Here is a 12,409-nt window from a genome sequence, read left to right on the forward strand (position 1 = left end):
GTAAACCGTCAGAAACTCTATACTTAAAACAACCAAGAGGTTCAAAGCAGCATCCTTTTAAATGATTACAAAATAAAATATGAAATATGTACATGTGCAAAGAAAACAAACACAAAACATGGCAAGATTAGAAAGATTTTATTACAAACCAAAAATACATAAATTACAGTGAAAATATTTTCTTCAGGATTAAATTAAATCTGCAAATGTGAACAGTTTATATAAAAATATCCCAGTAGTAGAGAGTGATCTTGGGGTAGAGAGTGATCAGAGTGTCTCAGTGGTAGAAAATGTTCAGAGTGTCTCGGTGGTAGAGAGTGATCAGAGTGTCTCGGTGGTAGAGAGTGATCAGAGTGTCTCGGTGGTAGAGAGTGATCAGAGTGTCTCGGTGGTAGAGAGTGATCAGAGTGTCTCGGTGGTAGAGAGTGATCAGAGTGTCTCGGTGGTAGAGAGTGATCAGAGTGTCTCGGTGGTAGAGAGTGATCAGAGTGTCTCGGTGGTAGAGTGATCAGAGTGTCGGTGGTAGAGAGTGATCAGAGTGTCGGTGGTAGAGAGTGATCAGAGTGTCGGTGGTAGAGAGTGATCAGAGTGTCTCAGTGCTAGAGAGTGATCAGAGTGTCTCGGTGGTAGAGAGTGATCAGAGTGTCGGTGGTAGAGAGTGATCAGAGTGTCTCAGTGCTAGAGAGTGATCAGAGTGTCTCAGTGGTAGAGAGTGATCAGAGTGTCGGTGGTAGAGTGATCAGAGTGTGTCGGTGGTAGAGAGTGATCAGAGTGTGTCGGTGGTAGAGTGATCAGAGTGTCTCGGTGGTAGAGAGTGATCTGAGTGTCTCGGTGGTAGAGTGATCAGAGTGTCGGTGGTAGAGTGATCAGAGTGTCTCGGTGGTAGAGAGTGATCTGAGTGTCTCGGTGGTAGAGAGTGATCAGAGTGTCTCAGTGGCTCTGCTGGGGAGCCCGTGTCCAGAGGTGCGGAGGGAATCGTCAAGGTGCTGGACCCTCGCAGCGTGAAGCAGCATGGCTGGTCTCTGCCTCCCCAGGTCCTCAGACAGCTGGGCCATGCTCTGCTCCAGCTATTCACAGGGACAGCCAAGGGGTCAATTCATGTTGAGATCTCCTCTGCACAAACGTTTGTTAAAAAGGGGCCTTTCACCTTGAGCCACAATGTGTCCGATGACCAATGAGTCACTCCTTTCCCTTGGTTCACATTCAATTACTTCCAGAAGTTGACATTATCTTAGAACAGTGTAGGAGCAGTGGGGTCCTGCTCCTACCTGGTCTAACTCCTCCTGGGGTCCTGCTCCTACCTGGTCTAACTCCTGCTGCACAGAGCTCTTCTCCGCGGGGTCGTCCTCAGCACTGGTGCTCAGCCAGGTCTCAAGCAGCTCCCTCAGCCTCCGCCAGGCCCTGCAGTGGCAGGACAGCACACCATCAACAACACGCCTCACTGTAGACGTGTACTCATTCATTATATTTTATTTGTATTTGTCGTTTTATTTGTATCCGTGTTTACACCTGTTTTCAAAACACCTTCACCTTTTCAACCAATCAACTGAGAACAATCAAGTTTAGTTTTCAGAAAGCACCGGATTGATCCATATTTCTATGACCGTTCAATGTGAATTGACTGACTGTTATGTAGGCCTACAAGCATTCTTCTGGAGGTTCTATGCCTATACAATACAATGGGTTTCCACAAGGTGTCATCCAAATACATTAAATAGAAATCAATCAATAAATCTTCCATCAGTTGAGTAGTAGTGGAATGTGAATGAAACTCAGATCAAACCCATATTATGAAGGTTCTAACAATATTATGGTGCTCTTGAACTTTGAAGACTCAATGCGTTGGTTGCTCAGTCTGCTCGTATGAGCACTCGATTGTGTGGTTCATCTCATTCAGGAGGACGGTTTTGTGATTGGACTGAATGGGTTATTTGAAAAGCAATGGCATCCGTAGTGTCATCGCAAGATCCTGCTTTCATAGCATGTGATGAGACAAGACATAAGTATTATTTTAACATATTAAATCTAAAAATTATATTGAGGAGATATATCAGCTCCATCACAACCTCCGCCAGCGGTTTGTCAATGCTGAGGGGAATGTGATATTGAAAAACTCCTCATAAGGTGGGTTTAATCTGCGTTTGATATAAGACTACTACCAGAGGTTATGTGGATTTATACAAAAACAACAGCCACACTGAACATCAAGAAGAATAGACTATGGCCTAGATAACAGTTAAATTCACATTGAACCCGGTCTTAGAAGGGGAACTATGGATCCATACGCTGCTTTCTGAGGACTAAACAGAGACAAAACATGGTGATCTAAGTCTAAATACGATTTATTCTACAGTGTGTTACTGAATTAAACATAGATTTGTACCGCGTTGAAGAAATCTCGGAACTCGAAAGATTCAACTCTGAGATTCCGAATTCCAACATCATTGCGTTCAAGCTTGTTCACGTTGTCAGTCAACTTGAACATCCATGAAAAAAACATGGATGCAAGAAGGAAGTTCGGCATATTGTGGTCATCACTGATTTAAAAAAAGAAATGCAGCAGCAGTTGATGCCTCTTTTGGAAACATATGAGGAACATAGGAGAGGAAATCAGAGTGAGTTGTAGAGTTCAGTAAAAGCGCCGTAAGACGTACTTTTGAACTGATAAAACAACAGTGTAAATACTGCGCTATGAATGCTTAACGCCACACTTGACATAGATTTGATTAGATATACGTCTACAATGAGCCATAGTTTTGACCCCTTGGCCTTCCACGTGAAGGCCCACTGAGCAGGTCAAATGAATAGGGGACAGTGCCCAAAAGGGGACACCTTGAAGATATAGACGATCACCAGGAGGTACGGAGGCCTGCAGGGTCATACCAGAGCTGCTGGCGGTCCTGCTGAAAGCGCTTCATCTCCAGCTGAATGTGGAGCAGCTCTTTAGTGAGGCACAGGGCAGGGTCAGCCTCCTCCTTCACCCAACACATCTCCACCTCGTCAACCGGCGACGTCATGCAAGACCCTTCAACCAGAATCACAAGGAGAAGCACTTTGCATTTAAATTTACATTTAGGGCGTTTATCAGATCGTTTATCCAAAGCCACTTACAATGAGTTCATTTGTCAGAAGAAAGAGAAATAATATATATCGCTGTCGGTACAGTAAGGAAGTTCATAGAAAAAAGTGCCAAGCACTGACAATCACTCGAGGAGGTTTACCCATTACCCGTACACAACAAAGATAGCTAGGATAAGATGCTACATGATGCTAAGTACTGCTATCACATATATTTAATAATGTTTATGTTGCAGATAAATGTATCAACGTCACTGTCTTGATGAGACGTAGGGGGTTGTAAACCTGAAGAGGTGTTCTGGGCGGAGGGAAGACGTGAGTTGTCACTGGGACAGGAGGGGCTGGCCTGCAACACATCAAGCAAACACAACAGTATGTTTATAATGGCTGTCATTCTGCAGTCCATATCCATTCACATTCTCCCTGGACAGCACATGAACATACCTTGGTTTGACTTTTTGAAGTCATGAACGACGACGGCGGCAACAGGACGTACTGGTCCTCTGCTCCCTGGCGGGGGGAGGAGGAGATGGACAGAGGGTGTTGACCACACGCCACTGCCGGCACGTGGCTCTTGAAGGAGGGTCTGGAACTGATCGGGGCGTGTGGAGGCTGGAGGCAGCAAGGGATCGCCGGGGTCTGGCATTGGTTTAGAAGCCGGCTCCACGGAGCCTCCACAACACGATGGGGTCCGGGGCCGGGTGCTGAGGGGTGCAGGGTGGGGCTGCAGATCAAGGGGGGCTCCTCAGACCTAGATCAGAGGAACAGTAGCCTATTACCTACTGCATCAAGGCCACTCATACAGGACCAAACAGAGGGAAGGTAGGGTATAGACATGTAGGAGTATGGGAATCATATTACATTATGTCCTGTTTATTTGAATCATGGATCCTTTACCCCTCATCTCCCCGCCTCTTCCCTGGAGACTCCAGGAGGTCCTGGGGGCGGCGTGGCTGCGGTCGGAGGGCCGGCCCCGGGGCCCTGGAGGAGAGGGGAGCAGGACCAGAGGCTGGACCACAGCTGTACACGGGGACATCGGGCAGACGAAAAACTCTCACACACACACACTCACACTCACACTCACACTCACACTCACACTCACACTCACGTCTGGCAGGGCGCCCCCGCCCCGGGGCTGGGAGCAGCGGGCGGACCGCTGAAGGTGAGGTGATGTTGTGTCCTGGGTGGCAGGCCCCTGCCCTGGGGGGGCCCCTGTCGTGGGCCAAGCACCCGCTGCTTCCAGTGCCAGGCGCAGCGCTGCACCGTGCTCTGAAGCCGCTGGGAGGTCTGGGGAGGGAAGGGCTTCATTAAGACGGGGATAAGGAGTGAATAATACAGACACTGCCAGCCATGCCTTAAAGGAGCAGTGCGGGGAATTTAGTAGCATCTAGCGGAACAAACTAAATGATAGATAATATATATCATTTTAGTTTGTGTATAATCCCATAAGCATTAGAATCGTTGTGTTTCCCTAACCTGTGAATGCTCTAGCGAGGACATGTTTTTAATTCTCTCCTTCTTACTTGGAAGCTCTGACCTATAGTTTTACAGACCTATTAACTAAATGTAATTTATCAGTCTATCAAGGAACCTCCTCACTTGACCTCCTTTTGGAAGTACACATGGTCACCTTACAGGCCACCGTAGGGGCGAGGGGCGGTAAGGGTCTCACCACTAGATGCCACTAAATCCTACACACTGCTCCTTTAACGGATAAATATAAAAAAATTAATCATTCCAGTTAATCCATTAATGTTTTAGCGATTCCTAGGGCTCTCTGCACACTCTCCTGTTGTTGTTCTAAACGAGGTCCAGCAGCTTGAAGTAATTCAGCCGACTTTTAGCTTTTGATTGTAAACGTTGAATGTTCTCAGCCTCGCTTGTCATCCGCTTTGGATAAAATCTTTGCTGCTAAACAACTAGATTTTAAAGAACAGGAAGGAGCTATTGAACCCACCGGCTGGCCGCGCTGGGCCTGGCCCGCAGCCAGACGGCTCATGTGAGCGGCGTGCGTGATGAGACCGGCCACCCCGTCCCTCAGCAGCTGGTCTCGGTAGAACTCCGCCCCTCGGGCCAGACGCTCCCTCCTCCTCTGCTGCTCGGAGGCCCACAGCCGCCACGCGTACAGGGCCTGCGAGCGGGTGGACGGAGGCATGCCATGGTCATCGGGTCGCCGTTTACCATCAACACTCTGTGGAGTATTTTGGTAGGAAGGGTTAACACAGAATCTACACAGCCAGAGGTCAGGCCTCTTACCTTGGACTGGAGGCCCAGCGACCAGTGCCAAAGAGAGATCGCCGTCTGCTCCGCCTCTCGCCTCCTGCGCCCCAGCTGTAGACGGGAAGTACATCATCAGGGGCAGGTCAAGGATATGCTGAACTGTCATACTCTTCAATACCACGTGTTAAAAACGTGAATCGTAGTGGAAACGAGAGTTTGCAAAGAACGCGAAAAGTGACGAATCGGTTTATGGCCCGGATATACGTCAATGTCTGTTCTCTGACTGACCTCCACTTGCCAAACCGCAAAGACCTTCTGGTAAACCTTCAGTCGGAGAAGCATGGCTCCCTGTCGCCTCATCACCTGCGCGGTATAACATGAAAACAGGCTCAGGTGAGCGGGGGTGGGGCTGACCAGCTGCTCTCCTGGACTTCTGAGATACTGCTTTAGTTTGACCTCATATGTCTGGTGATGGAGATGATGGCCACTCCAGGACTTAAGTGCCTTAGAGAGGAGCCTGGCCTGGTGGTACTGCTCTGCCTTCTCCATGCCCGTCTGGTCCTCCACCGTCGCCCTGGTCCTCAGCCGCCAGCGCTTGAACCCGGCCTGCTGCCACACTGGGGTAAAGGAAGAAGACCGTGGACAGGACGTTCATTTACTATGCGATGATGCTCACACACAGACATCATCATGCAACGGGTTACAGTAGGCTATTCTTTAAGAAGCTCACCATGCTCCATGTGACTCTGAGCCCTCGCCAGTACCTCCCCCTGTTGGAGACGTTTTGCTATTGCATGTTCTGCAGCTCGTCTCCATGCAATTAGCACCTATAAAAAGAACAAAGACTTCCACATCAACATTCCCAATACACACAACATTAGGTTAACAAAGGACTGATAATAATAATAATCTTCATTTATACAGCGCTTTTCTAAACAGAGCTACAACATGCTTTAAGATAAAAAAGAAATAAAGCATAACAACCGAACAAAAATAAATTGTATCACAGGTCAACAACAATAAATACAAAAAATGAAAAGTTGATGATGATCATGATGACATGTGAGAGCCATGCAGGGTCCGGATGGGCGGTTCTACCTTGAACTGGTGGCATCTCTTGAAGTGCCTCAGAGCCCTCTGCTCTTTGACCCTTGCTTCTAACTGAAAGGCTGCGTTTTCCTTCCACTCGGTCAGTATCCTCCTGTGAAGAGAAACCACTCAGATGACCAATGACAACCCCCAAGATAATCCAGGAATCCACCTCAAAGCTGCTGTAGGTAATATTCGAGAGTTCAACAACCAAAACAACTTCCACCCTACATTTTGAGCCATTGAAAAGCACTGCATTTTACGCACACCTGTGACTGCAGGGTGGATTCCCTGAACCAATCGGGAGAGAGATGCCTTGATTGGTCAAAGATATTGCTCCCGGTCAGAGCTGGGCGCAGTCTACAGAGGCAGGCAGATAATATTCCCACAGCGCATTTCACCCCCTAATGGCTTGCTGGGCCATTTCTAAAGAATAACACTCTAATGATACAAACCTCCTGTTCTATATTCCATTACTCTGATCGTAGCTGGTTTGTTACTTGAATGCAAATACAGATTTACCAAATTTACATTGATACATCCTACAAATGCACACTGCAGGTCCAACTATTGTTAGCAGCCCTCACACGGATGGGTGCACACGCTTGAATCGTACCTACATCACTTCGAATACATGTTTAAGTAAGAAGAATTTATCTCATGTGTTTTACCTGAGCAAGCGTTGGTTATGCAGCTTAAAGCAGTCCTCCACAAAGCCATAGCTCAGGCCTGTCTGGTGATGGTACTCCTGTGTTCAGAACAACAACACGGGGCTTATGAAGATGGCTGTTGGCGGTGTGGGTGCATGAAACATGAACTGCTCTGATACGTTGAGCTTTACCTTCCAGGCCTGGATACTACATTTCACCAGTCTCACTTCGTTGTGCCGTCGCATTTGATCGAGTCTGCTGCTCTCCTCCTGTTGGCTCTGAACAAACTGAGGGAGCACAAGCAACTAAAGTCCCTAAAGTCAACTTTAATACAAACATTAGAAAAATACCTTACCAAATAGTCTAGATGAGGCAGAAAGCAATCATTTTTCTGACCACATTTTTAACTATTTGAACCACTACTACATTAAATGACCGTCAAAACGACACAGATGCAGTGTATAAAGAACACACGTTCGTACCTTTTTCCATCCAGTCAAAGCCCATCTCATGTGACGTAGTTCCCCACGCCTACAGGCCTGCTCCATCATGTTCCTCCTGCAGGTAATACACATAAATAACCAACACTAGCACCTTACTCATTCAACACACACGTTCATCCCAAACAAATGACCAGGAGATCAGATACACATCATCAAGAAGCAGGAGGTGGAAAGGAATCTTGCTGATATTGGGGATCGAACCCAGTATCCTTCCGCACGCACGCACACGCACACACACACCTGTCCCTCTCCTCAGCAGCCCTGTCCCTCCATCGCCTGGTGGTGTTCTGCAGGAGTGTGCGCTGGCACAGCTGCTCCGCGGCGCGCCCCTTCTCCCCCTCCTCGATCCGCCGCCCCGTGCGTCTCCTCCAGAGGCCCCAGGCGGTCTGCAGACACCGGTGCCCGTCATGCAGCAGTGCCTGACCACACGGGAGGAGCAGAGGTTACAGTGGGCCTGGCTAGCCGGGCCGTGGTGGCGCTGGGTGTAGCGGCCTGCCCGCAGTACCGTGTTCCCGGCCAGCCGTTGCTCTTGGCTCTGTTGGGAGCCGTCCCACCAGGTGTTGAAAACCCAGGCGTGCAGCCGGTGTCTGAAAGGGGGAGGAGGATGAGGGCATGGTGGATAGGAATGGTAAAAACCTGTCAGTACTTGGTTTTTTTCTCACATAGAGGAATGGTGGTGAGAAGGTAGTGCTTAGGCATATGTGGCTCAGAAACCCAAAACTCAATAAAGGGAGGCTGAGTACATCAGACCCAGTACTCTTTGGCTGGTGGTTAAAAACCCTATCCAGTAACCTCAAAAAATATAATACAGATGCATCGGGAGCTCACCGGTTATACGCGTCTGCCATGTCTTTGTTCTCTCTGTGCAGGGTGGCCTGTGAGGTGTATTTCACCCAGGAGTTGACACACTGGGGCAACAAGCGTCTGGCCAACTGGCTCTCTGCACGGAGCTCCAACCCCTTAGCACACCAGACAATGAGTGTGGCTGAATAAATCCATGTACAGATACAATGGATGATACAACAACGATATGATAGCGCTTCGTCTTTAATAGAAGGGCGAAGAAGTGGCAATAATGTTAAAACAGATCTGTTTCCGTTATCAGACGCAATCGTGAGAAAGGAAGAAAACAGTAAAAGAATAGCAAACTGATATCAATCTAAAGTTTAAAATCTTTCAGATTGTGAAACTGAAATAATGATGCAGTACCTGTAGATGTCTGCGTTCAACTAGCCTGTCCTTCCATTTGTAAAAGAAGGATTTTGTCAATGAAGCGCTGTCAAGAAGAACACAAAAGGATGGTGAAAATGTCCAAATTATCCCATTCATACAAAAAAAACAAGTGTATTGACACTTTTTGTTTTCAGATATACATTTAGGGCTGGGTAAAAATATCGATTCATCAATGCACTGCAATTCAATTTCGATTCATAATCTTTTTTAAATCGATTATTTCGGAAAATACATGTACTTCAATACCTGTAGTACGTCTGGCCAGCGATGATTTGAGGGTAAAGCAACTTTTCTTCTTCCTCTTCTACACGGTCCTGCCAGAATCTCCAGTATTTGCTTTTAAGCTGTAAATAACACAAGAAAGTACGAAGCACAAACCCTCTGAGGTAAGTTTCAGTTTAGCAACGCTAGTTTATTATGGTTTATTATTGTAAGTATGTAGCACCTACAGTCTGTTGAAGATGATGAACAGCAACATTATTGTTCTGTCGCTGTGTTTTACTCATGCTGATGTTCAGGGAAAGGCCTCGTAATCCAGCCCACTGCAACAGCAAAAAAACACTGATAGCGCTACAATCGTCTTTACATTAACTCAGACCTTTCCACAGATCAAACAAGATTACAAATCATGGTGAACCTGTGATTACAGAGAAACAGATACAGATAAGCGTGAGTGTGACATGATTGTTGGAGAGAACAGTTGTTCAGGTTAGGAGTCCTACTCCTTACCAGCAAACGCTGTCGTCCATGTTGGCATGCCAGCTCATCTCTTTCAGCCTCTTCCCTGCACAGTGTCATGTCTACTGAGGGGTTCAGGAACAAAATAACGATCTACAGGCTCCATTTAGCTGAATATGGTTCATATATGTCCGTTAAAGATGTGTTTGTGAGTAAAACAGGATACAGGTCCTCCAGCGCTCCATGGCTGTGCGCTGCTTGCGCCCCCTGGCCAGATGTTCTGCAGCTTGTAGTCGCTGCACCTCGTCCTTCCTGAGAATTAATGTGAGCCGCCATTTTCTCCAACCCTCTTCTATCAGTGTTTGGCTCCTAGCCTGCCGCGCCACGTCTGAAACCCAGAATCAAAGACATGGCTGAAAACTGATGCTACAAGGGTAGTGGTCTTATAGACCACTTCAAGGCTAAGAATATTTGATACTTCGAAGAAGGAAAATCAACACACACACACACACACACACACACACACACACACACACACACACACACACACACACACACACACACACACACACACACACACACACACACACACACACACACACACACACACACACACACACACACACACACACACACCCGCTCATTGATGACATGTATAATAAATCAATGTTAGTTGCTTTGGATAAAAGGTAAATGAGCAAGTAATTAGTAATTGTCTTTACCATTTGGATGCTTTTTGCATTGGCGACTGCGAACATAACACATCCACTGATGCAACACGTTCATCTGAAGTGCTTGGTTTCGATGGCGTGATGCTTTGTTTTCAGACTGTCTGTGAGTGTAGACAGCCTTGTGTGAGTGTTTCCACTGAAGCCATGCCTATTGGGCATAGAGATGACAACGGACACATCGCAAATACGTTAACCAAATGCTGGCTGGGAAAGCCACGCTGGGAACATCTTGAATGTGATCAGGTTGAATCTCGTGTACCTTGCTAAGTAACGCCAGACGCCTGAACTCAGTCGCCTGCTCTTCCAAAGCAAACACATCTAAAGTTAGTTGGAGCTTCGCTTGCCACATCTTCCAGGTGGAGCTGCATGATGGAGGATACATGGGTAGAAACACAATGAATAGGTCATTCGGGAAACATAGCGAATAACACACAGGACTACAAAACACAGTGACATGGATGGGAGTCCAACCGTGTTGTCGACCGTATATTCTGTTGAACAGCCAAATCGAGCATCCTGGCCTTCATGCGTTTCATCAGCACAAACACCTCCCACTTCTTCCATACCAGACAAACCAGGTGCTTCTCAGCTAGCAAACACACAAACATACAGAGGTGTAAATACGTGAACTAAGTATCTGGAGAATGGTTACGTCAGGTGGTCATCCTAGCCTCGTTTCCATACCGTAGGATTGTGCCTGTTGTGCCATCTCCATCTTCTGCCTCCTGGTCTCTGCAAAGATCTGCCAGCAACGAAAGGTCCTACAGTAAAGGGTGTACCTGAAACATAAAACGTCCAAATGTCTGTGTCGTAACAATACATACTTTGGTTTCAAGTGGTCAAAGAGGTCCTTCCACAGATATGGAGAGAGAACTAATTCAACATTTGAATGTGGATGTTAGTGACCCAAGGAATAACCCCCTTAAATGCTGTGATCCAGTACAGTCATTATGATTAACATGCTCTCTCTGAGGAATAGACCTACTTATGGTGACACTCTGCCCGAACTAACAGACTCCACTCCCTCCTGGTTGTCCACCACTCCTCTTTCCAGGTCTCAAACGCTCCGAGAAGAACCGTTCTGTCGCGGTGGGACCTGCGGTCACATCAGTGTGTTAACACTTTCCCCTCATCGTCAAATGTCGTGACTCGTGCACATGTGTTTATCAGGTCCTTACCTTGCTCTACTCGGAAGAACCCGACCAAACGTATTCTTCAACCATATTTTCAAATACTTTCTCGCCAGGTGCCTGCGGTGTCAAATGTTACACAGTGAAAAGCTGAAAGAGGTGCTAAATGCAACGTGCAATGAGGAGATGAGGGTCTTACCGTATTCGCAGCTCCTTGAGTCTCCCGCCCCGGTTCCAGTTGTACCCGACCTTATAGTGTATATACCGGGTCCTATTGGCCGCCACCCTGCGGACCTCTCTGGGTTCACATCCCGACCTGACGGCTCTGCGCTGGGGCTTCAGCCTGGCTGGTCCTCGTAGGTCTACCGTTTGCATGTCTCATATGTGCAGGCGCAGCTTCCTGAACGCGTGGACATCACAATACTGACTTTCTTTCTGTCTATACCTCTCTCCCCCCCAACCCACCCCCACACACACTGGACAATGTTCTATTGCATTATATTTATATTTACATCTACCTCTGGCTGTTTCTTATATGGAATTTTAAATTATGTGCAATATTGCTCACTTTGAAGTTTGCATCGACTTTCTATTGACATATTTTTTTGACTTTTTTCCATTTTGTTGTTTGTCAACTGTACTGTACTGTCTGTTGCTACTGGATACCTGCATGGCCCCAAGGGGATGAATAAAGTATCTAATTACTTACGCTAGACAAAAAACGAGGATAGAAAACTTTGTAATAGCTCCTAACAGCTGGGAACCAAATGTTTTGATGACACTGCTGCTGTAAATGTTCACCCAGACCGCCGCGCACCGCCATCTGGGTCCAGAGCGCATGCGCCTACCGGGTCCGGAACCCTAACTTTATAAATACGAGAGATGCTCGCCGGAGGGTTCACTCTTCTCATTGTTATCTTGTAAATGTGGCGAAAAAATAATTTTTCCGAATTTTCCCTTTTCATTAAATAAACGATGTATCACGATTAAAGGCTTTAATCATTGGCCCAAACTTTCGTACCTGCTTCGACTTTTGTCGGTCCCTTGACAGACGAACCGTTGGTTTTGATTAAAGGGCCAACAACAATATGGTGCCT

General features: G+C 47.0%; 1 protein-coding gene across 8 annotated transcripts; it reads right to left on the reverse strand.

Moving 5' to 3' along the window:
* Nucleotides 1–122: 122 nt before the first annotated feature.
* On the reverse strand, nt 123–12,390 carry sfi1 (SFI1 centrin binding protein). 8 transcript variants are annotated; one of them, XR_009527707.1, is made up of 33 exons: nt 12,018–12,312; nt 11,512–11,708; nt 11,361–11,432; nt 11,168–11,278; nt 10,867–10,961; nt 10,654–10,771; nt 10,442–10,544; nt 10,174–10,330; nt 9,678–9,839; nt 9,503–9,576; nt 9,223–9,315; nt 9,020–9,117; nt 8,750–8,816; nt 8,369–8,499; nt 8,046–8,127; nt 7,781–7,959; nt 7,520–7,595; nt 7,229–7,342; nt 7,059–7,135; nt 6,397–6,499; nt 6,029–6,125; nt 5,755–5,915; nt 5,587–5,661; nt 5,335–5,409; nt 5,036–5,209; nt 4,187–4,365; nt 3,976–4,059; nt 3,523–3,829; nt 3,334–3,424; nt 2,884–3,025; nt 2,384–2,575; nt 1,302–1,401; nt 1,049–1,067 (listed from the first exon to the last, which is right to left on the reverse strand). XR_009527707.1 is itself a non-coding variant. In XM_060062806.1 (32 exons), the coding sequence occupies exons 2-32, from the start codon at nt 11,685–11,687 to the stop codon at nt 921–923; spliced, it is 3,720 nt and encodes a 1,239-aa protein (XP_059918789.1). In that variant the 5' UTR covers nt 11,688–11,712; nt 12,334–12,390; the 3' UTR covers nt 123–920. The 8 variants fall into 8 exon arrangements, 7 of the variants coding, with proteins under 7 accessions (XP_059918789.1, XP_059918798.1, XP_059918807.1 ...); XM_060062806.1 differs by lacking the exons at nt 2,384–2,575; nt 12,018–12,312 and adding an exon at nt 12,334–12,390 and having other exon boundaries at nt 123–1,067; nt 11,512–11,712; XM_060062815.1 differs by lacking the exon at nt 2,384–2,575 and having other exon boundaries at nt 123–1,067; nt 11,512–11,712; nt 12,022–12,310.
* Nucleotides 12,391–12,409: the final 19 nt, after the last annotated feature.

The sequence above is a fragment of the Gadus macrocephalus genome, chromosome 1, assembly GCF_031168955.1.
Source record: "Gadus macrocephalus chromosome 1, ASM3116895v1".
NCBI classification, from domain to species: Eukaryota; Metazoa; Chordata; class Actinopteri; order Gadiformes; family Gadidae; genus Gadus; species Gadus macrocephalus.

Excerpts from the sequence above, each read along its gene's own strand:
- sfi1 (XM_060062806.1), bottom strand. The coding sequence starts at position 11,687 with ATGCAAACGGTAGACCTACGAGGACCAGCCAGGCTGAAGCCCCAGCGC. Across the intron at positions 9,316-9,502 it reads ATGGACGACAGCGTTTGCTG|TGGGCTGGATTACGAGGCCT; the intron begins GTAAGGAGTAGG and ends TTGCTGTTGCAG. Across the intron at positions 1,402-2,883 it reads CAGGACCGCCAGCAGCTCTG|GGCCTGGCGGAGGCTGAGGG; the intron begins GTATGACCCTGC and ends CTGCCACTGCAG.